The sequence below is a fragment of the Prionailurus viverrinus genome, chromosome A2 (assembly GCF_022837055.1).
Source record: "Prionailurus viverrinus isolate Anna chromosome A2, UM_Priviv_1.0, whole genome shotgun sequence".
NCBI lineage: Eukaryota > Metazoa > Chordata > Mammalia > Carnivora > Felidae > Prionailurus > Prionailurus viverrinus.
In genome coordinates this window covers 13,672,920-13,694,548 of record NC_062562.1, presented here as the reverse complement: position 1 = coordinate 13,694,548, position 21,629 = coordinate 13,672,920, and the positions used below count along the sequence as shown (strand labels likewise).

General features: G+C 54.3%; 2 protein-coding genes across 3 annotated transcripts; both read left to right on the top strand.

The window, feature by feature from the left end:
• Window positions 1-1,331: 1,331 nt before the first annotated feature.
• TM6SF2 (transmembrane 6 superfamily member 2) lies at window positions 1,332-8,207 on the top strand. 2 transcript variants are annotated; one of them, XM_047850772.1, is made up of 10 exons: window positions 1,332-1,618; window positions 3,347-3,450; window positions 3,887-3,984; window positions 4,053-4,156; window positions 4,546-4,628; window positions 5,229-5,353; window positions 5,543-5,644; window positions 5,954-6,046; window positions 6,966-7,085; window positions 7,962-8,207. In XM_047850772.1, the coding sequence occupies exons 1-10, from the start codon at window positions 1,524-1,526 to the stop codon at window positions 8,166-8,168; spliced, it is 1,131 nt and encodes a 376-aa protein (XP_047706728.1). In that variant the 5' UTR covers window positions 1,332-1,523; the 3' UTR covers window positions 8,169-8,207. The 2 variants fall into 2 exon arrangements, with proteins under 2 accessions (XP_047706728.1, XP_047706727.1); XM_047850771.1 differs by having other exon boundaries at window positions 1,354-1,618; window positions 3,887-3,954.
• A 1,579-nt stretch (window positions 8,208-9,786) lies between these two features.
• Window positions 9,787-15,842, top strand: HAPLN4 (hyaluronan and proteoglycan link protein 4). Its single transcript, XM_047850770.1, has 5 exons — window positions 9,787-9,843; window positions 10,765-10,882; window positions 11,189-11,551; window positions 13,123-13,458; window positions 13,816-15,842. Exons 1-5 carry the CDS (start codon window positions 9,841-9,843, stop codon window positions 14,205-14,207), a joined length of 1,212 nt encoding a protein of 403 aa, XP_047706726.1. The 5' UTR covers window positions 9,787-9,840; the 3' UTR covers window positions 14,208-15,842.
• The last annotated feature ends 5,787 nt before the right edge of the window (window positions 15,843-21,629 follow it).

Sequence of the window (21,629 nt, the reverse complement as noted above, 5' to 3'; positions counted from 1 at the left end):
CAGCTAGACCAGACACCCCTGGTCCTGCAGGGGATCAGCCCAGCAAGGACCCTGGGCAGAGAAGGTACCTGGAGGAGGGGACACTGGGATCTGCTTTAAGGGGTGAGGAAATGCTAGAGGGTCCATCTTACAGACAGAAAAGAGGCCTGGGCGTGTGTTGGTACTGCTAGAGTTGGGAAAAGCCCAGAAAGGAGACTGGAGCCTCAGGTCAACCCAGAGGAACCTGAACTTCATGGGCAATAGACAACTAGGGAGGGAGGCTGTCAGGTTGGTGGCAGGTTCAGAGATGGGCCCCAGCTGGCATAAGGCCAAGGGGCTGTGTAGAAAAAGGGTGAGTGTTAGAATATTCCCTAACCACAGACTGTGGGCTCCCCCAAGGGCAGTTATTGCTGTTTCCAAAGCCACAAGTACCACATGGGCAAGAGTCCAAAGCTGGTTGGAGGGAGTGACAAAGACAGCTGCCTAATTCTCTCTCCCACCGTACCACCCTCTCCCTGATCCTGAGCACCCCCCATCCACACCCTTTTACATTTTCCCCAGCCTCCTGTAGGCTGTTCAGAACCTCAGCTCTCCCCTCTTGTTCCTCCCACCACACACCGGCCCCAGGCCTGATCTATTCTCCTTGCCAGAAACACTGTTCCCAAACTCCTCACCAAACCGGAGCAATCCACACCCAATCTAAACACACCCTTTGGACTCCCTCCCTTTGACCCCACCCACTGTGCAGGGTCGCAGGCTCAGCTGCCCACAAGGTGCCCACGCTACATGGAACGCAGCACAGAGAGTCCTTCAAGAGACCCTCAACCCTTGATCTTGGCTGCCTGCCTTGAGATAGTCCCCAGATGCAGTCAAAGCTTCACACCCGGACACGTGCTTAAATGTGTGTGGCCACTGCGTGAACACTCAAGTCCAAGGGCTCTGAAGGGAACTCTGTGTCCAAGCGACTGAGGTTCCTCCATTAGCGCATATGGGCAATGCCCACTTGATCCTAGGGGGAGGAAGGTCTAGGGAATGTGGAATTAAAAAGACTTCTCTTCCGGGTCGAGGTTGGTACACCGGTGCCCTGGGCCAGAAAAGGCAGAAGTGCAGAAGGAGGACCGGAGAAAGAATTCTCTTAGAATGAAGTTGCTGGCCCAGGGCCCCAAGGTTGCAGACCCGTGCCTCAACAGCGGAAGAATCCGGAGACACGGTGTTCTACCTTTTTATAGAGAAACAGGCTGGGCGGCTGGGAAGGCCGCTGAGAAGAGCGCTGAGTCCCGCCAGGGTGAAGCGAGAGAGGGGCGGGGAGAGGGGCCGCCTCAAGGAGGAGGGGCCTCAGAGGCTCCCCGGGAGCTAGCGGAGCGGTCGAGGAACTGCGGCGGGACCAGGGCGCAGCGGAGGGGCGACCTTTGCGCAGGGCGGGGCCGGGACCGGCCGGGTCCCTGGCACCCCCCTCCCTCCGCCCGCCCAGACGCGCCACTGCAGAAGAGACGGGCGCCCAGGAGGCCGCGCCGAGGCCGCGCCGGGGTACAGGCGCCGCTGCTATGGACATCCCGCCGCTTGCCGGCAAGATCGCCGCTCTCTCGCTCGGCGCCCTCCCCTTGTCCTATGCGCTCAACTACGTCTCGGCGCTCTCGCAGTGCGTAAGGGGAGGGGCCAGGGCGGACTCGGGGGCGGGGGTGGGCGGCCAGGGCGGGTTGGTGGTAGCCGGGAGAGAGGATGCGCGACGGCTAGCCTGGCTCTCCCAACCCAGCGTCCCTGCGCAGCTCTGGCCTGCAGGAAGGGGGCTAGGGCAGAACTCCCCACACCCCCACCCAGTCGGAAGTCCTTTTTCTGCCGGGCAGGGGGCTGTGTGTTGGGGGTGGAGGGCGCTCCTGGGACGTTTAGGGCCTGGGGAGAAAGGTTGAGAAGCAGAGTCCCCCAAAGGGCAGGGTTTTGGAGGGTTTCCGGGGTTTTCCCAGGGCTGTGCCCAGCTCCAGACTCACCAAAGTCAGTCACAGTATTGCCCCAGATAAGGTCCTGATGACCTAGCTCTTGACACACACGCACACAGGGACGCGCGTTCTGTTCCACCACCCCTGCCAGATGGCCCCTCCATCGCCTATCTCAAACTTGGGACTTTTTTCGGTTAAGGTTTGGCCCACCCTGTCTTTAGTCTGTTTTCCCTACGTATTGTGACCTCCCCTGGCTCTTAACCCTAGACCCTAGCCCTGTGGATCCTGCCACTGTGTACCAGACATCTGCAAGCCCCTCAGCCAGGGGCTCAACTAGCTCAACTCAAGACATGGGATAGAGGGAGTCTTGACTATGGGGTTGGCTCCTTGGGTACAAATTCCTGGCTCTATCCCCCTGGAACTTGGGCGAGCTAGGTTGTTTCTGGGAGCCTCAGTTTCTTCAGTGTGTAATGAACATAATCCTAGACCTCATCCCATAGTTACAGTTAAGGATTACAAATTGTGTGGTCTTATCTGATTACTATAATTGTCATTGTTGGGGCCAGGATGGGGATTGTCAGGTGTCAGAGGGGTCCATGAGAAGGTAGGAGTCTGGAGAGAGTGTAGGGGAGAGTGTGGGACCCTGGATAGCCTTCCCACCCCCGACTCTGCCCACTTGTGGTGGGGGCTACCCAAAGATGGCTTCTGTTATCTACGCAACCTGCCTTATCAGATTGATGGGGACAGATCAGGGCAGGGGTAGGGTGGAGTTGATGGAAGTATTTGGACTTTAGCTGGGAGGAGTCTGGAGCTTCAGAGAGTGAGGTGTACTGGGCTGAGCACTTAGAGACCTGACAGGCTTGGGCACTGGGTCTGGCCACAGAGAGGCTTGGTGGGACTGAATGACTGACAGCAAATTGAGTTAAACACATATCAGCAAGTGACAGGATGAATTGTATAGTCAGAAAGAGTTGGGGCACCTCGCTGGCTCAGTCAGAAAAGCACATGACCCTTGATCTCAGGGTTGTGAGTTCGAGCCCCGTGTTGGGTGTAGAGATTACTTAACAATAAAATCCTAAACAAAGAATTGACTGATGCCCACCCTGTACTTGGCCTAAGTTTGGCAATGATCCTTTCTAAGAAGTCAAGGAGGGTTTCCTGGAGGAGGAGTCATGAAAGATAGGCTATGAAGGATGAGTAAGAGTTTGCCAAGTGGAAGAGACTTCTGGAAGGAGTTTCCCGGAGGGGGAAACAGTTGAGGCAACAGCCTAGTAATGGGAAAGGGCAGTTTCAGGGAATGAGCGATTCCTGGATGGACAGATACTTCAGCCTCAACATTTTGAGCTTCCTAGAGTCTGCTTTTGGCCTCACCAGGGCGAGGTGGGGCCTCAGCACTGGGCCTGGCCTCTCTGACTTGTTTTCCCTCTCCACAGCCCCCTGGGGGTGGCATTGATGAGTGCCCTGATCCTGGGTCTGCTTTTCATGGCTATCTACAACTTGTCTCCTGGTGATATCTACTATGACCCACTCTATGCTGGTGAGTCAGAGAGAACTGTGTGAGCAAGGGCCTCCTCCATCAGACTGGGGGTCCTTGAAGGGCTCCCATCAAACTGGAGAAGCTCACAGAGACTGGAGAACCCTCAGTGGTTGGGGAACCTTAGAGGGCCACCCCCTTCAGACCTGGGGCTCTTCAGAGAAGGACTGTATCTTCCCCCTCAGACTGGGAGCCCCTGAAAGACTTCCTCATCACTTTGGGATCCCCTGAGGGCAGAGACAGTGCCTTCTCAACCTGAGGACTTCCAAAGACAGGGACTGTGCCTACTCATGAGGCAGGGCTGTGGGTCATGTGACCGGTGGAGCGTGGTGACTGGGAGCAGTCTTGGACAAGGATCCTTGCCTGGAATCTGGGTCTCAGAAAAGCTGCCTCAGGCCTCTCCCACACCCAGGCTGTGCCCCGCCCACTCTTCCCACAGTGTTCACTATCTTCGCCTTCACCTCGGTGGTGGACCTCCTTATTGCTCTCCAGGAAGATGGCTACATGGTGGGCTTCATGGAGTTCATTACCAAGGAGGTACATAGCGGGCAGCTGGGGATGCCTCCTGCCCTGTCGCCCATCTGAGCCCTGACCTGCCCTTGCAGGGAGAGCCATACTTGCGCACTGCCCATGGAGTCTTCATCTGCTACTGGGATGGCACCGTTCACTACCTCCTCTACCTGGCCATGGCTGGTGCCATCCACAGAAGGTGCATGGGGTGGGTGGAGTGGCACCTGGACCATGAGAAGGAGGTCAAGTTCTCAGGTGGGGTCCCAAGCCTGAGTCGAGCCAGAAGTGTGCGTAGGGGAAATCAGGAGGCTTCTCTAGGGCTCCAGCCAGGAGTGGCCAGGGAATGTCACAGGTGTAAGCTATAGTCAGCTCTCTTCTCTTGTACTGCCCTGTGCCTAGGCAGCCACTTCTGTCCTTGGACAGACAGTCTGTTCATTCCTTCATTCATCTCCCTGTTGTCCCTTCTGTTCTGGACAAAACTGGGAGGGACCCAGAGTTGGGGAGCCCAGGGTGGACCCTGGGCTCTGGCTGGGGCTCGGAGACTTGGGAACAGGCATCTGTTGGTCACCCCTCTGTCCCTGACCCCAGGAAGAGATACCGGAACCTTGGACTGTACTGGCTGGGATCTTTCATCATGAGCATCCTGGTATTTCTTCCAGGAAACATCCTTGGTAAGGACTTGGCCTTGAGGGATCCTGTCTCCTCGGGCTGGGTCACTATCCTGCACCTAGAAGGTTCATTGGTAGAGGGGAGAGGCAGACCAGTATGTGGAGTGGCTGAACCAGAGGGATACCCAAGGTGTATCCAGAGGGAGCAAGTATAGAGGCTATACCCAGAAGGTAAATTGAGGCAAGCCAGGCTAAGGAGCATAGACATCATCTTATGAGCATTGGGGAGGCAGAGGTGTTAGAGCTTAAATAAAGATTGCATTTGTGTGGGGCGCGTGGGTGGCTTGCAGTCAGTTAAGCGTCTGGCTCTTGACTTCAGCTCAGGTCATGGTCTCACAGTTCGTGAGATTGAGCCCCACATCAGGCTCTGTACTGGCAGCACAGGAGACTGCTTGGGATTCTCTCTCTGTCTCTCTCTGTCTCTGCCCCTCCCCTGCTCTCTTTCTTTCTGTCTTTCTCAAAATAAATTTTAAAAAATGAAAAAAAAATTGCATTTGTGAATTACTAGTTCCATCTAGGGACTCTGGTGTGATTCACCTACAGGTCTGGCCAGGTCTGGGTGATCCTCACTGAGTGACACCCCCCCCTCTCCTACTATGACAGGGAAATACAGCTCAGAGATCAGACCTGCCTTCTTCCTGGCAATCCCCTATATGCTTGTCCCATGCTGGGCTGGCATGAGGGTCTTCAGCCAGTCCCGGGCACCAACCAGCTGTATCCCTCACATGGTAAGTGCCCTGCCCCCAGACAGTTCCCTGTGCCAGCATACCTCAGTGTCCCCCCATTAGAGTTCCTTGTGGTCAAAAATATGCCCTCTTTGGAAGGATCTCCTTGGCCATTAGGAAAGAAGGGATGAGCCTTTATTGAGTGCCTGTTGGATACCAGACTTCTCACACTGTCTCTCTCCCATGGGGCAGGTACAGGAGGAGCAAAGAAAGGGCCTCCTGCGACGCCCGGTTGACCTGGTCCTTGTCATATACCTCACCCTTGCTGGGTTCTTCACCCTCTTCCGGGGCCTGGTGAGTCTGCAGTGGCCAGCCTTTCTTCCACCTCCAGCCCCCTTTCCTGTCCCCTCCCCAACCATGTTCCTTTACCCAGTGCAAAGAGGCTACTGCTCTCCTGTCTCATCATCCAGGAAGGTTCTTCACCGAGTCTGATCTGAGTGTTCCATGACAAAGCCCCACTCCCTATAACCTTCCCAGCCGAAGTGAAAAGCCAAGGGTAGGGGAGGCCAGAGCAAGGGGTACGGGACCCGCCGGGGAGGGTGGAGAAAGCTTCTCGTGGGAAAAATGTTTCAGATAGGTTGTTGGTTTGCCTGTCTGCCCCAGGTGGTGCTTGACTGCCCCACAGATGCCTGCTTTATCTACATCTATCAGTATGAGCCATACCTACGGGACCCCGTGGCCTATCCGAAGGTGCAGGTGAGAGGGCAGATGGGAGGAGAAGGCCATATGGTCCTGTCATGGATAGAGGTCTACCAAATCCTCTTTGAGGCAGGCACCACAAACACAAGCCAGTTTATTGTCCTACCAGGGCGCCGGGGTGGCTTAGTCAGTTGAGTGTCTGACTCTTGGTTTCGGCTCAGATCATGCATGATCTCACAGTTCATGGGTTCGAGCCTCGTGTTGGGCTCTGTGCTGGCAGTGTGGAGCTTGCTTGGGATTCTCTCTCTGCCCTTTCCCCTCTCACGCTGTCTCTATCTCAAAATAAATAAATAAATATATATATATATATTTTTTTTTAAGTTAAAAAAATTCATTGTCCTACCAAAAATGTCTGTCTTCAAAAATGAAGACAGATATGGTCTTCAAGTATGGCTGGACCTAGGAGCTAAGGCAACTCTGTCCCTGGGCTCTGTTTTCTTTGCATGGACTCCACTCCCTGGTAGTCACTTTGTGGGATTGCAGAGTCAGCCTTGGGCAGCTCCAGGCCTCCATCCACCCTACTTAACCACCCCAGAAGAATCTGAGCTCTTATTTCCCCAGAGCTTAAGCACAAGTCTCAGGCAGGCCCTGATTGGCCCACATGCCCATCATCACTGAATAACATGTCCATTCTGTCGCTGGTCATTATGGCCAGGGGGCTGGAGTTTTGCAGTTGGCCAGGGTCACATGCCACTTCCGGAGTAATGTGGGTGGGCTCAGTGTGTGTATGTATGTGGCAGGGGGAATACCCAAGGGAAATAGAGAAAAGTGTACACAGGGTTGGGAGCACAGAGAGCCCCCGTCCTGCCTGGGTGGGATCTGAGGCTGGCCAGATCCTCCCTGGGGTCTCTACCTCGGGGGTCTCAAGAGACCTGGCTGGGGCAGCTGCTCATCCTCCTGGTCGTGTGCCCCTTAGATGCTGGTGTATATGTTCTATGTGCTGCCCTTCTATGGCCTGGCTGTCTATGCCCTCATTGTCCCTGGCTGTTCTTGGCTGCCTGACTGGGCCTTGGTGTTTGCTGGAGCTGTTGGCCAGGTGAGGTGGGGGGGAAGGGGGGAGGGGGAGGTGTGGGTGGATCAGTAGGGAAGAAAGTTTCTGCCTACCCATCAAATGCTCTTCTGCCCTCCCTGAACAGGCTCTGAGAGGTCTCACCCTCAGCTTGGTACCCTAAGATACACTCCATGGGGTCCCAACTCCATGGGGTCAGAACTAGAGAGAGGGAAGGATAGGGGCTGAGAGGGATTCCAGAGAGGGAAGATTTCCTAGAAGAGTGAGCGTAGGGGTTGGGCTTTGATGTATGGGTATGAGTTCTCTAGGCAGGGAAGGGCATTTCAAGAATGGGAAGAGCATAAAAACACACAGGCAGATAGTGGTTTAGTAGAGCCACAACATGGGTTAAAGGCAGAGGCAAGAGAATTTGACAGCTAGATGCTGCGGGCTTTCAACTCTGAGCTTGGGGGAGCCATGGAATATGTCTGAGCTGTGGAGGGCGCAGTCAGAGCTGGAGGGCTTGCTTTTGAGTTCCTGATGGAAAGTGATAAAGCCTAGGCCCAGGCCTGGGCAGGGGAAACCAGGAAGACATCTCTGGGGTAGAATGGACCAGATTTGTGTCGGGGACAGAAATGGGGTAGGGAATAGCAGGAGGAAGAGCCGGGCCCAGATCAGAGAGATGGGAAACAGGGCCCACTTAAAAGAGTGAAGATGGTTCTGGTTGGACAGCTGGGGAGAGGCTCACAGACAGATGGACAAGGACAGACAGTACATGCAGGGGCAGGAATATTTAGAGGCAGACAGATGGGCTGGAGAGGGGAAACAGGTCATCAGCCTGGGCTCCCTAGGGTGGGGTGTTGATGATACTAGGACTTATTCTCTCCAGGCCCCTGACATCCACCCTCCCTGTGTGGCCACTAGGCACAGTTCTCGCACATGGGTGCCTCCATGCACCTGCGCACGCCCTTCACCTACCGTGTGCCTGATGACGCCTGGGCCTGCTTCTTCGGGTGCAACCTGCTGTATGCGCTGGGCCCCCACCTGCTGGCCTTCCGCTGCCTTCAGTGGCCCGCCTTCTTCCTGCGCCCTCCCCCTGGCCCCCCGGCCCACCACAAGAAGCAGCACTGAGAGGGCTGGGGACTCCCCAGGACTCTGTTTACATGCCTAGCAAGCCCTGCTTGAGGAAGGGTGGGCTGGGTTGTTTAGAGGCAGAAAGTACATCTCCAGGTGCCTTTGGTCCTGGCCATGGTGGTTTCAGGCCAATGGACAGGATGGGAGGCCCAAGGGCCGAGTGTTCCCACAGAGAGGGCCACAGACATGCTCAGCTGTCATGGTACCCCAATCCCACAGGACACTTCTACTGCCTCCCAGAATTTACCCATCATACCATACCCCATGGACCCTTTAGTAAAAAACCTTTTGATGCCCAAATATTGCTGCTGCCTGAGTGTTTCAGGATTCAGAGGTCAGGGACCTGCTTTTCAGACCCCATGAGGGCCTACCCATCACTGCCAGCGTGGCCATCAGGAGCTGGAGAAGCCGGACAGCAGAAGTCTGCCTCTGGTTGGTATGCACAGCTCCATCTTCCAGATGGGGAAAACTGAGGCTCAGAGAGGTCAAACTCTGTCTGAGTTCGCAATCAGTAGAGAAGCATCTGAAACCTAAGTTCTGACAATAAATTATAATTACTAATAGGGTGGCACAGTTATTAAGCACCTACCGTATACCATTTCAAGGGCTAACCTCAAGTGGTACATGCTGGATCTTACCATATATTCCAGATGGGGAAACTGAGCCTGCAGGAGGTAAAGGTCCTGTTCGGAGGTCATGGCTCCTGGATGCAGCTGAGCTAAAGGACAGAGCCCTGGCCTAGCCCATCCAATCATGGACTCTATAACCCTGCCTCATTTGTATGGTTGGTTCATATTTTGGGGAAACTGAGGCTGAGGAGGCAGCCAAGGGTTTGAGGAAAAGGCTCACTTTATTCCAGGTTCAATGGTTCATTTTCATTCCTGGTTTGAACTTGGGTGAAGGGCCAGGTTCTGGGGGTGACTCAGGCCCAGAGTGGGTCGGGCTTGATCAGACTCCCCTGTTCCCTGCCCCTACCAACATTTCTTAGGCACCTATTGTGTTCCTAGCCATTGGATCTTCACCAAAGAACCACCCAGCACTCTGTTTCCCAGAGGTGGGAGGAAACTGAGGCTCAGAGACACCAAGCCTCTCTTCCAAGGTCCTACAGCAGGTGAGAGGCAGAGGCAGATTTGAACCTGTTGCTGCAAGTTCCCTCTGCAGAGTGTGTGACTGTCGTGTGGGACCCCCACTCCGCAGAGTGAGAACCTTTTGGTGCCCAGGACACTGCGATGGCCGCCAAGTGACAAATGGGAAAACTGAAGCCTGCAGGCCAAGCCCCTTTCGCAGGTTACTGGGCCCTCCCGGCTCACCTTGGGCATCCTGCATGGAAGACTCCATCAGGCCCCCCTCCTCCATTTTAGAGATAGTTAAACTGAGGCCCAGAGTTTCCTCTGCCTGCCCAAGACCAGCCAGCAGGATCGGCGACGTGGACCTGAACTCACTGTCCAGCGCGGTCCTTCCTCGGCTTGCGCCCCTGGTTTCCTCCCGGAGCGCGTGTCGCTGCGTCCCCTTTAAAGCTCCTCCCCGCTCCCGCGTCCGCCTCCCTCCTCCCCTTGCAGGCAGACGCCGGGATTGCGCCGCCTGAAGGGACTTGCCCAGTCCTTCCTGGGTGTTCGGGGAGCGCAGTCCCGGCGCGTAGGGGCCGCTCGGCGGGGGCCGCACGGGCAAGATGGTGAGTGGGGCCACGGGCGCGGGTCCCGGTAGGCCCCTCTCTGGGAATCTGTCTCGCTCTGTGTCTGAATCTACGCCCCTCAGTGTTTCTCCTCTCAGTCTCTGTCTCCCCGCTCCACCTCTCCCGTCCCCTCCGTCTCTCACCCTCTTGTATCTCTGTTCCTTGAACTCTGCCTCTTTTGTATCCCTCTCCTCTCCCTACTTTTCCCTCCCTCTTTTTGTCTTCCTCGTCCCTGGTCCCTTTTACTCTGAGTCCCTACCTCCGCGTCCCCCTTCTCTTTTCTCCCCTTGCTCCCTTTCCTCTCTCCCCTTCAGTCTCTGTCTCTCCATCTTTCCTTAGCTTCTGTGTCTCTTTCCCTCTCGCGGTCTCTCCTCTGCCTCTCCTTCTCTATCTCCATCTCCCCCCGCTTTTCTCTGTCTCGTGTTCTTGTCCTCGCCCTCTTAGCCTCTCCCTCTCTCGTCCTCTGCCCCTCGCACCCCCTCCCCCGCCGCCCCCACACCCCTGCCGCTTTGCTGCAGTCTCCTGGCGCACGGATAACCTTGCCGCTGCCGCTGCTCCAGCTCCTCCCCCCTCCCTCCCAATCCTGGCCTGGGCCGGCCAGAGAAGGGGGCGGAGCTCCGAGCCACCCGTGTTGGGGTGAAGGGGATCTGGCGGGTGGCCTGCGCTGGACTAAGGGCAGGTGAGCCCAGGGGCGTGCGCTTTGCGTGGGAGCTAGAGTGTCAGGTACCGGGAGAGTGCGCGGGTTAGGGGGTGGAGGCTGGGAGGGTCTGCCAGCCTTCTCCCCGGAAGATTCCTCTGGGACCCTGGCCGAGGTGGGGACCTGGGCATGTGAGAATTCCTCGCCGTGGGGAAGGAAGGTCGGGGGCTAATCCTCCGACAGGCAAAGTCCAGGAGGCTGGACTGAGTGCCGTATGCCCCCAGGTGTGTGCTCGGGCGGCCCTCGGTCCCGGCGCGCTCTGGGCCGCGGCCTGGGGAGTCCTGCTGCTTACGGCCCCCGCAGGGGCGCAGCGCGGCCGGAAGAAGGTCGTGCACGTGCTCGGTGAGTCTGGACAGCAGAAGCGGGTCTTGCCCCACGGGAGCCATGGCCAAATGTGATTGCCTGGGTGCAGGGAGGATGTAGGGGGTAGGGCATTGAGCTGTTCCTGATGGCGGGAATCCCCCCCCCCCCCCCCCCCCGCCCCTACCCCTCTGAGTTCCAGTTCCCTTCCCTGAACTCCTTTAACCTTCGGATCTCCTGACCTCCACCCAGGTCTTTTTCCCATAACACTTCCCTGGGATCCCCTTCCCCAGGTTCCCCACCCCGCTGCCTAGGACCACTTCTGAACTCTGCTTGACTCTCCCACAGAGGGTGAGTCGGGCTCCGTGGTGGTGCAGACGGCGCCTGGGCAGGTGGTCAGTCACAGGGGTGGCACCATTGTCTTGCCCTGCCGCTACCACTATGAGGCAGCCGCCCACGACCACGACGGCGTCCGCCTCAAGTGGACCAAGGTGGTGGACCCACTGGCGTTTGCCGATGTCTTCGTGGCGCTCGGCCCCCAGCACAGAGCATTTGGCAGCTACCGCGGGCGTGCGGAGCTGCAGGGTGATGGGCCTGGGGATGCCTCCTTGGTTCTCCGAAACGTTACGCTGCAGGATTATGGGCGCTATGAATGCGAGGTCACCAATGAGCTGGAAGATGACACTGGCATGGTCAAGCTGGATCTCGAAGGTAACCAGCCCATGGACAGGATGAACCATGTTTCTAAGGAAAGAGAGTGGGAGATAGTGCAAAGGATAGGAACCAAATCAAGTTGACCTAAAGGAATTTAGGGGTAGGGTAATCATTCTGATCTGGGGTGAATTAGCTCCCCAGACACATTGGCAATGTCTAGAAAGGGGCTGCTGATGGCAGCTAGTGGGTAGAGGCCAGGGATGCTCCAACACACCCTACAATGCACAGGACGGTCAACCCCCTTCCCTTCCCCCCGCCCCCCTTGCAAAGGATGATCCCATCTAAAGTGTCAATAGTAAGGACTTTGGGAAATCCTGGGGTAGGATCCAGGCACAGTTAGATCCAGGGAGATCCACTCACACCATGTCAGGAATCCCTTCCTCACCTGTTTCCCTGAGTGGGCTTTCCTCAGGCAGGTTTTCAGCTCAGCAATTAATTTCCTAACAGGGCTAGATAGAGTCCCAGAGTTGTCCCTCATTGGCCCAGCTTGAGTCATGTGTCCATCCATGAGCCAATTACCGTGGCTGAGAGATGGGATGTTCTGATTGGCTGACTGTGGAGTTGCGAGGTGGGCGGTCTATCTGAAGAATTCCCTCCCACCTGGTTCTGCTTCCTCAGTCTACCCAGGAAGATTCTAGGAGAAATTTCAGAGCCCTCACTTGCTGAACCTCCCAACAATAGCAAATAACAATAATAGCAGCAGCTCTCCTTTATTGGAAGCCCTATGTGCCATGAGCTTGAAGAGCTCTCTGGAATCTCTTGTTTAATTTTCCCCCAAACTCTGAGGGAGATCCTATTACCAGCAGATGGGCAGCTGACTCAGGTTAGAGCCTTGCCCAGGACACATGCAAATGAGCGATAGAGCCAGGACTCAAGCCTCCATCTGTCAGGGTCCAGGCCTTCTCTCTGACCCCTGTTTGTTCCTCCCTTCATCTGCTGAGAGATGCATCGGCACCTCCAAGGTCTGTCCCTCAAACACACACCACAGAATGCTGCTGAGCTGAGCTGACTGTGGGTTCAGTGAAGGACAAGTTAGAAGAACTGAAGGTGGAAGAGAAATCAGTGGAAACTGCCCTGGACAATGCTGGGGATCAAAGATGCTTTGCCAAGTGTCATACTTCCAGGGGCTCCCTGCAGGGGAGTCAGCACGGGACACAGATATCCCCAGCTTCATGGGCTCAGGGCTTGACCAGAGGGAAGCTCCCAGTGCCGAGAGAATGTCAGGAGCACTAATGACTGAAGGGAGGAGGGTGGCGGCAGCTGGGTTTTGAAGGACGAATAGGAGTTCAGCAGGTGGAAAAAAGTGGAAAGAACATAAGCAAAAGTCTCCAGCGGTGTAAAGGGGGTGGACGTGATTAAGTATCTTAAGAGGGAGGGTCAAGTGAACCCCAAACTTAAGGCAAAGGGAACCATTAGGAGTGTGGGCTTGGCAAGGGTGTCCTCAGGTCTGAGGCCAGAGTGGAGGGATGGAGTGGAAGGTCTAGGCTGAAGAGTCACGCAGCACCCCACAAGTCGGGTGGGTAGGAGAGTGTTGAGATTCCCAAGCTGAACCGTATGCGTCCTCCCAGGCGTTGTCTTCCCTTACCACCCCCGTGGAGGCCGTTACAAGCTGACCTTCATTGAGGCGCAGCGCGCCTGCGCTGAGCAGGACGGCATCCTGGCATCCGCAGAGCAGCTGCACGCGGCCTGGCGCGACGGCCTGGACTGGTGCAACGCAGGCTGGCTGCGCGACGGCTCGGTGCAGTACCCGGTGAGCCAGCCCCGGGAGCCCTGCGGCGGCCTGGGCGGAGCCGGGAGCTCCGGGACGGGCGGCGGTGCTGCCTCCGGGGGCGTGCGCAACTACGGCTACCGTCATAACGCCGAGGAACGCTACGACGCCTTCTGCTTTACATCCAACCTCCCGGGTGCGTAGGTCTGGCCCCTACGAAAGAAGCCCCGCCCTCAGGGGGGCCTCTCCCGCCCCTCCCTGTATCTTTCCCACCGTCTGTTTCCTCTCCTTCGCCCTTCCTATCCACACCGGCCCTCCTGGGTCCAGGCCAGGATATCCCACCCCTAGGACTACCCTGGCGCAGCAATCAAGCATCGCTTGGCATCAACATTGCCCTAACCAATGGGGTCCAGGAATGCAGGGGAAGGGGTGTTCCTGAATCCTGTGGCTGGGGTCCTGGGTTGCAGGCACGTAGGGGGTGGGGAGCATCCTGAAACCCTAGGAGGCCAGATCCCGGGAGTGGCCTTAACCACTCTCCCCCACTCCACCGCAGGACGTGTGTTCTTCCTGAAGCCGCTGCGGCCTGTACCCTTCTCGGGAGCAGCGCGCGCGTGCGCGGCGCGCGGCGCGGCCGTGGCCAAGGTGGGACAGCTGTTCGCCGCGTGGAAACTGCAGCTGCTGGACCGCTGCACCGCGGGCTGGCTGGCCGACGGGAGCGCGCGCTACCCCATCGTGAACCCGCGCGCGCGCTGCGGCGGCCGCCGGCCGGGCGTGCGCAGCCTGGGCTTCCCCGACGCCACGCGCCGCCTCTTTGGCGTCTACTGCTACCGTGCACCCGGAGCGCCAGACCCCGCACCAGGCGGCTGGGGTTGGGGCTGGGCCGGCGGTGGCGGCTGGGCCGGAGGCGCGCGCGACCCCGCCGCTTGGACCCCGCTGCGCGTCTAGATCCTGGGCTCAGATGGCTGGGGTGCTTGGCGGCTGGCCGAGTGCTCTGCGGTCTCGTGGAGACAGACCACGTGACTGGAGACTGGCCTCTCCCCCTGCGGTGCGTAGCAGGCTGACCAGGCCTCCTGTGGTCTTTGAACACCGGCTGCGCCCCCGAGGTCCCCATAGACTGGCCAATCCCGGGAGACTGACCAAGCCCCCACCTCTCCTGGATAGTGGATTTCCCCTCCTCCTTCGACTTTCTCCAGGAGATGGGGCATGCCCCCTGAAGACCCCTGGAGGCCAACAGACGCTGAGGTCTCCTGAAGACTGGCAATGCCTCCCCAGGTCACTTGGAAACAGACAGAATCACCCCCTCCCCCGCGGTCTCCTGGAGGCTGGACCCCCGGGATTATCTGGAGATTGGCCTCAGGCCCTCTGCATCTCCCTGGAGACTGAAGACTGATCCCTTAACCCTCCCCCTCAACATGTATAGAAAACAGAAACCTCAGAGTTCACCAGGTGATCACGCCCCCATGGTCACATGGAGACAGGGCTCCTGTCCTCTTCCCTATGGTCACCTGGTTATTAGGTATTCCCATTCTTCCCCCCTTCCACTGCGAGTCCTCGAAGTTTGCAGAATAACAGGCCACGTTCCCCGGTCACTGTGAACAGCCCCGCTCCTCGAGTTTCAGGGGAGACCAGCCTCGTCTGTCACCACGAAAACAGATTGACATGCCCCAGCCGGCTCGCATGACTGGCGGCCATGCCCCACCCCTCAGGTATGTCTTTGGAGGGAGCAAATCTGCTCCCACTTGATGGCCTCTTTCCTGGCTGTCACCAAAGAGACCATCCCCTGGGCCCAGGGATCCGTAGGATCCGTGTCACTAGCTGTGGAGAAAGCTGTCCCACTTCCCATGTTACCAAGGCGACCGGCCCGACTTCTACCTGTAACCTAGTCACATAGCCCTTCCCTCATCAGTCACACCCATGGAGATAGTGCCTCCCTCCTCCAGCTGTAACCATGGATACCACACGTTTCCCATCTCACCTCCGGGACACCAGAGAGCTACAACTCTGCTTCTTGAAGTCCCCATCCTTACCAACAGCCATGAAGACCACTCTCCCCTACCCCCAGAACTGTCCTGAGAGTGTCCCAACATTCAGTTCTCCAGTTTTCACCATGAGAACAGGCTGCCCTTTCCCCAGATGCACCCCAGCTCTTTGCCCCCCATCCAAGCTCCCTCTCCAAGCTGCTTGAACCCCACAATGGTTGCCATGGAAGCCAAACTCTGGTGTTTGAGGTGACAGAACACCTGTCCCCCTAGGCTTTCCCATGTCAGCAGGGCCCCACCCCATCAAACTGTCACCACAGAGACCGGCAACGTCGTCTCCATGACAACCAACCTCCCAGCTCTCAGGAACTTCTTACCATGGGTGGGAACTGCACCCCTCGGGATTTAATGTCTGCTCCTTAACCAGAGAGGCCCAGCCCCAGGCAGCATCTCCAGATATGGCTGGGCTTCTGGAGCTGCTGGACACTCCTCCGTTTGCACGCTAACTATATCCCAGACAACAGTTGTGCACGAGACACCCTTGCAACCCCCAGAGGTCTGGCAGCCCCAGCCCTTTATGCTGTGCAAGCACTGGGCTCCCCACTTCTGAGACCCTGAAGGGCTCTCCCCTCTGAGACCCAGAGGGCTCTCCCCTCTGAGACCACATCTCCATTCTCACTGAGTTCTCTCCTCTAACTGCCCCCTGCCCCACGTTTCACTCCTTAGAGATCCAGGAGAGACAGAATGTTTTTTACACTTCAAAATCCACAGGGAGCTACAGGCTCTAAAGGACAATTTGTGCTAAGTGGTCAGAACCCAGCCAAACTCCCCCCAGCGTTGAGAGCCAGCTCGGGAGAGATGGCCCACGAACAAAGCCACCCCAGCTGTGGGAGCCCCCAGATCCAAGGTCTTCCATGGAATAGCACTGAGGCCCCTCCTGGAGCCCCCGACCCCCTTATTGTCACATCCATCTTGAGGAAACCCATCCGTGAGTTCTGGAATCAGGTGGGTTGGGTTCAAATCCTGCCGCTGCGACCAAGTGACAACCCCCCTGAGCCTGTTTCCTCCTCTGTACCAGAGCTGTTCTGAGGTCCCAGTGAGTGCAAAGCATACAGCAGGGGCTCAATAAAAAAAAAAGTTGTTTTGTTTTGTTTTTTGGATGAATGAGAAAATGAGGCAGCCGATGGGTAATTACTTCATAAATGTACTTGGGTGGACAAAACGTTTCCCAGCTGGGGGTGTGTGATGGTGATTTCCTTGAGAAGCATCACCCTCATTCCTCAGGACCACCTCTACTCTTCAATTTTCCCCACCTCTCCACTCCCCCATTCTGCCTTCACTCTCTTCCTTGCATCATCCCCCGTGTGTCTGGCCCTTCACAGCCCTGTCCCGACTGGGTCGTTGACAAATCCAGTGGTTCCTCTCAGTCCCCCAGGCACCCAAGTGTGCAAAACTGGATGGAGAGTTCTTGTATCGGGAAGGCAGAGAGGTTGCAAATTTTCCCTGGTGCGGAGGTGGAGTAGGGGTGGGATCGTGGCCTGAGAAACATTGACAGTTTCTGGGATACGGACAGAGGGAAAAGAGAACAAAGTGTAAAAACGATTAGGCTGTAGAAGTGAGATGGTCGGTGTAACTGCTCATCCTTCAATACCAGATGTGACAGCCCTCCAAGAGACTCAAGCCACTCATCTGAAGGCACCGTCCAGCCCCTTCGTGAGACAGCCTTGGGCTCCAGCTGGCCTTAGCTTCCTTGAATGGGGGAATGGTGAGAGGCGTATTTCCAGGGACGAGTGCATGGGATTTCTTTCATCCCGCCTTTTCCCTGCGGTTCCTTTCTCCCTTCCGCGGTTCCAGTTCCCTATTTTGCTTTGAATATGTAATTTTCTAACCCCCACTCCTACAATGAGAGTCTAAGGGGCTGACACCGCCCACTCCCAGTTCAGCCAATGAGTGCGGTGGCACACCTCCCCGGGAAACCCTGATTGGTGCAGGGATGGTTCGGGAGGTAGGCTGACGGTTGAGACTGAGTCCTGGGATTTTAAGAAACCAATTCGACCAGGGGGACCTTCCTCCTACTGGAGTTGCTGCATCTCCCACCTAAGGGAGAGCTAAGGGTTGGTAAACTGGATAGAACCCTTTCTGACGCCAGATATTCAGAAAAACCACTCCTTCCCATCGTACAGCCCTCCGTTCACTTCCCAGAGAACTCCAAAGTTTTTATGTGCCCTTCCGGAGATGTTTTATGTTCATTCAAACAAATATGCATATGCATTCCCCCCCCCCCCCATTTTTACACAAATGGCATTTACACAGCATTCACACTGTTCTATCATTTCTATCTAGTTCCAAGACATTTTTATCATCCCCAAAGAAAACCCCATAGTCATGAAACAAACACTCCCCATTCCTCCCTTCCCTACCCCCCTGCCCTGGCAACTGTTTAACTTTCCATCTCCAGAGACTTGCCTATTTTTGTAATTGATTTTTTAAAAAAATGTTAAGTACTCTCTACACCCAATCTGGGGCTCAAACTCCTAACTCCAAGATCAAGAGTTTCACACTCTACCAAATGAGCCAGCCAGGCGCCCCTAGATTTGCCTGTTCTTGATGTTTCATACAAACAGAGTCATATAATATATGTCCTTTTGTGTCCAGCTTCCTTCAGTCAGCATAATATTTTTGAGTCTCCTTCATGTTGAGTGTGAATCAAGACCTTGTTCCTTTTGATGGCTGACTAATATTCTATGGTATGTGTATGCCACATTTTGTTTATTCGTTCATGAGTTAATGGACATTTGGGTTTTTCCACCTTTTGGCAATTGTGAACAATGCTGCTATGAACATTCTGGTGGCGTGGATACTTTTAAAGCCATTCTTCTTTTACTTAATAATATATATTTGAGATAGTTTCCATCACCGTATAAAGATCCCCCACCCCCATATCCTTTTGAAAGTTGGCAGGTTATTCATTGTTTGGATGCACCGTCATTTTAAAAAAATTTTTTTTCAACGTGTATTTATTTTTGGGACAGAGAGAGACAGAGCATGAACGGGGGAGGGGCAGAGAGAGAGGGAGACACAGAATCGGAAACAGGCTCCAGGCTCCGAGCCGTCAGCCCAGAGCCCGACGCGGGGCTCGAACTCCCGGACCGCGAGATCGTGACCTGGCTGAAGTCAGACGCTTAACCGACTGCGCCACCCAGGCGCCCCTGCACCGCCATTTTTGTAGCCCACTTCCTAATGGCAGACATTTAGAGTCCCCTATTTTGCTGTGAGTAAGTGCCCACATCATCTCACACAAGTATAACCAGAGGAGGATAGAGGATATCAAGAGCTGTCGAATCAAGGAGTCACATTTGCCACTTCGATGGTGGTCTCCACCTTCTCTTAGGGGTGGGGCCAGTTTATACCCCACCAGTAATAGATGTACTCGCCTCTTTCCACACATCCTAATCAGCATTGTGTGTTATCCCTATTTACCATAGTGAACCTGATAAATAAGAAACGGTGTCTCATGGTGCTTGTCACCGGCTGTTCTCTTATTATGTGTGAAACCGAACAAACATTCTCCACTTTGACGTTAGGTGCAGGTGGTTGACGAAGTCATAAATCGTTCTCAGGTTGGGTATGTTGTCATCATCGATCAGTGCAACCCTCCTCTCCTGTTAGATTTATTTGATTCTCTTTTTAAATGTGCTCTTCTTGGGGCGCCTGGGTGGGTCAGGCGGTTATGCGTCTGACTTCAACTAAGGTCATGATCTCATGGCTTGTGAGTTCAAGCCCCACGTCGGGCTCTGTGCTGACAGCTCAAAGCCTGGAGCCTGCTTCGGATTCTGTCTCCCTCTCTGCCCCTTCCCCACTTGCTCTCTCTTTCTCTCTCAAAAATAAATAAACATTGAGCAAAATTTTTAAAAATGCTCTTCTTTGTTCATCCTGATGTTCCTGCAAAATGTGTATTATTTTGTTGAATATATGTTGTAGTTTAAGAGCATCTGTATTTCCTTTTCTGTGAACATGTTATTCATATCCTTTGCCTATTTGGCTATTGGATTATTAGTCTTTTTTTCCTATTGAATCGTAGGAGCTCTTTATATATTAAGACAAGTCTTTTATCTTTGATTTGAAAATTTGTTTCCAAGTTGGCATTTCCCTTTTGACCTCGTTTATGTTTTCTGTTTTGCTTTTTTTTTTTTTTTTTTTTGTTTTTGTCAGTATTGCTTTTAGAATGAAGCCTAAACTCCTCACTACAGCCCATATGGCCCTGAGTAGTCCATCCCCTGTGTCTCTGACCTCATTTCCTCCTACGATCAACCTCTATCACTCTGCTCCAGCCACTATGGATTCCTTGCTGTTTCTCAAATAGCCCATGTCCCTTCTGGAAGAGGATATTTGCCTCTTTCTTCTGCCTGAAAGTGTCTTCCTTTCTTTCCACTCCTCATCTAGTTAACACTACTCCTCCGTTAGATCCCATCCACCTCCTCTTGGAAGCCTTTCTTGACCACCTCCCGGGGGCATGTCTGTCTTGTTCACCATTATCTCCCCAGCACCCAGCACAGTACCTGGCTTATAATACCTGCTCAGCAAGTAGTTGCTGAATAAATTAATGAAGAGAGGTCTCAGGAGGCGACAGGCAGGTGGAACTGTTAAAAAATTTTATTAAAATGTCCAAGAAGTACATTAATATCCACAGTGTCAGATACCACAGACCCACAGAACACTGCAGCTCACAGCAAAACCAGCAGAACCCGAAGCTGTTCACGCGCGCACACACTCACACGCATGCCACGCACGCGGCACACGCAAACACACGCACATCCCAAAGGGAAAGACTAAAAGACAAACCACCCACTTTAGAAAAGACCATAGCCCCCTCCCACCAGGCAGCTGGGTGGAGGCCGAGCAAGGGACTAAGGGGGCCAAGGGCAGGGAGCATAAACCAAGCCCCCCCCCTAAAAAAAAGTTGCACCCCCAAGCACCACCCCCAAAGGAAAATTATTTTATGACATGAATTATTGAAGATGTGTTATTATATTTTTAAAAGCAAAAAAAATTATCAAAGCAAGAAGGCAAATGTACATCCCTGGGCTTTCTCTATAACTATAAGGTGGAGCAGGAGATAATGTCTATAGCGGGGAAGACTGAAGACCATGGTCAAGGATAAGGGTCTAGTTTGCACTTCTCAATCTTTTCCTAAATCTGCCTGTGCATATGAGAGAGTATAATTATGCTTCAGTCCATTCCCCCAAAGTAAAAGCGATGTTTGGAATCAGACAGATGAAGGACCAAATCCTTTCTCCTGTCTTGGCTGTGGATTCAAACCAGTGCCTTTCTCTTCTCTGAGCCTCAGTCTTGTTATGTGTAAAATAGGGAAATAATAGTTCCAAAATCACTGGGCTGTTGAGAAGATTCAAGGAGATAGTGTGGGAGTCCTTAGCACAGTATAGACTCCATAGTTGTCGGCTATGATTATTCCTTCCCAGGAGGAATATAGGCTCAATCAACACATTTCTTTCTCTACTGAACCCTTGGACCATCTACTTTCTTATTTTTCTTTCTTGCAGAGGGCCATTCCCCACTGTAATTTTTAACACAGATCCACAGACTTTTCCCAGAGGAGAGGAGTTCAGAGGGGACAAAACATGAAGGATACCATGGGGGTTTTCCCTGCCAGAGATCAAGGAGCTGAATCCTGGCCTCTGGCTTGGAGAACTATTTTACAGGTTGCCAATTGGGGGAACAGATTTAGTCAGTTCTTTCCCACTTAAAAGATTTTTAAAAAGCAATGAGAGAAAAATGTGTGTGTCTCTATGTGTGTGTGTGTCTCTATGTATGTGTGTGTGTGTGTGTGTGTGTTTCAGTTTTTAACACTGTGCATTTCTCTACAACATGACCGCAGGAAGATGTTACTACTTCAAGTTTTAAGCATTTCTAGTCCACCAGGCAATGAATGAAGACAGGGATGGGGCAGGAGTGGGGGCAGGACCCAGGGCAGGGGCACTACCAATGTCTCTGGAGGGACGGGGATGGGCACTGAGCTAGAAAACTTGGCACCTCCTTGATCCAGGAAGGAGGTTCTTTGTCTCCCTGAGAGATGGAGGGGGAAGAAATCTGGGCTCATCAAGCCCTAAACATCCTCTCATCTGTTTGTGTGAGAGAGATTCACCACACGTACAGAACCACCAAATCTCAGCACTGGACTAGACCTGGGAGGGTAAGCAATACACCTTCCTTCTATTCCCGTATATTGCTCTGACTATTCTGACCCCTAACTCTGAGGGCACAGAAGGAGGCTATTCTACAAACATTCCTAAAATTCAGTACATAGGAGTTCCATACTCCATTTATCCACCAAGACCGGAGAAGGAACTTGCGCTGAAGTCCAGGGTGA

Excerpts from the sequence above, each read along its gene's own strand:
- TM6SF2 (XM_047850772.1), top strand. The coding sequence starts at position 1,524 with ATGGACATCCCGCCGCTTGCCGGCAAGATCGCCGCTCTCTCGCTCGGC. Across the intron at positions 3,985-4,052 it reads TGGAGTTCATTACCAAGGAG|GGAGAGCCATACTTGCGCAC; the intron begins GTACATAGCGGG and ends CTGCCCTTGCAG. Across the intron at positions 4,629-5,228 it reads TCTTCCAGGAAACATCCTTG|GGAAATACAGCTCAGAGATC; the intron begins GTAAGGACTTGG and ends CTACTATGACAG.
- HAPLN4 (XM_047850770.1), top strand. Across the intron at positions 10,883-11,188 it reads GAAGGTCGTGCACGTGCTCG|AGGGTGAGTCGGGCTCCGTG; the intron begins GTGAGTCTGGAC and ends ACTCTCCCACAG. Across the intron at positions 11,552-13,122 it reads GGTCAAGCTGGATCTCGAAG|GCGTTGTCTTCCCTTACCAC; the intron begins GTAACCAGCCCA and ends GCGTCCTCCCAG.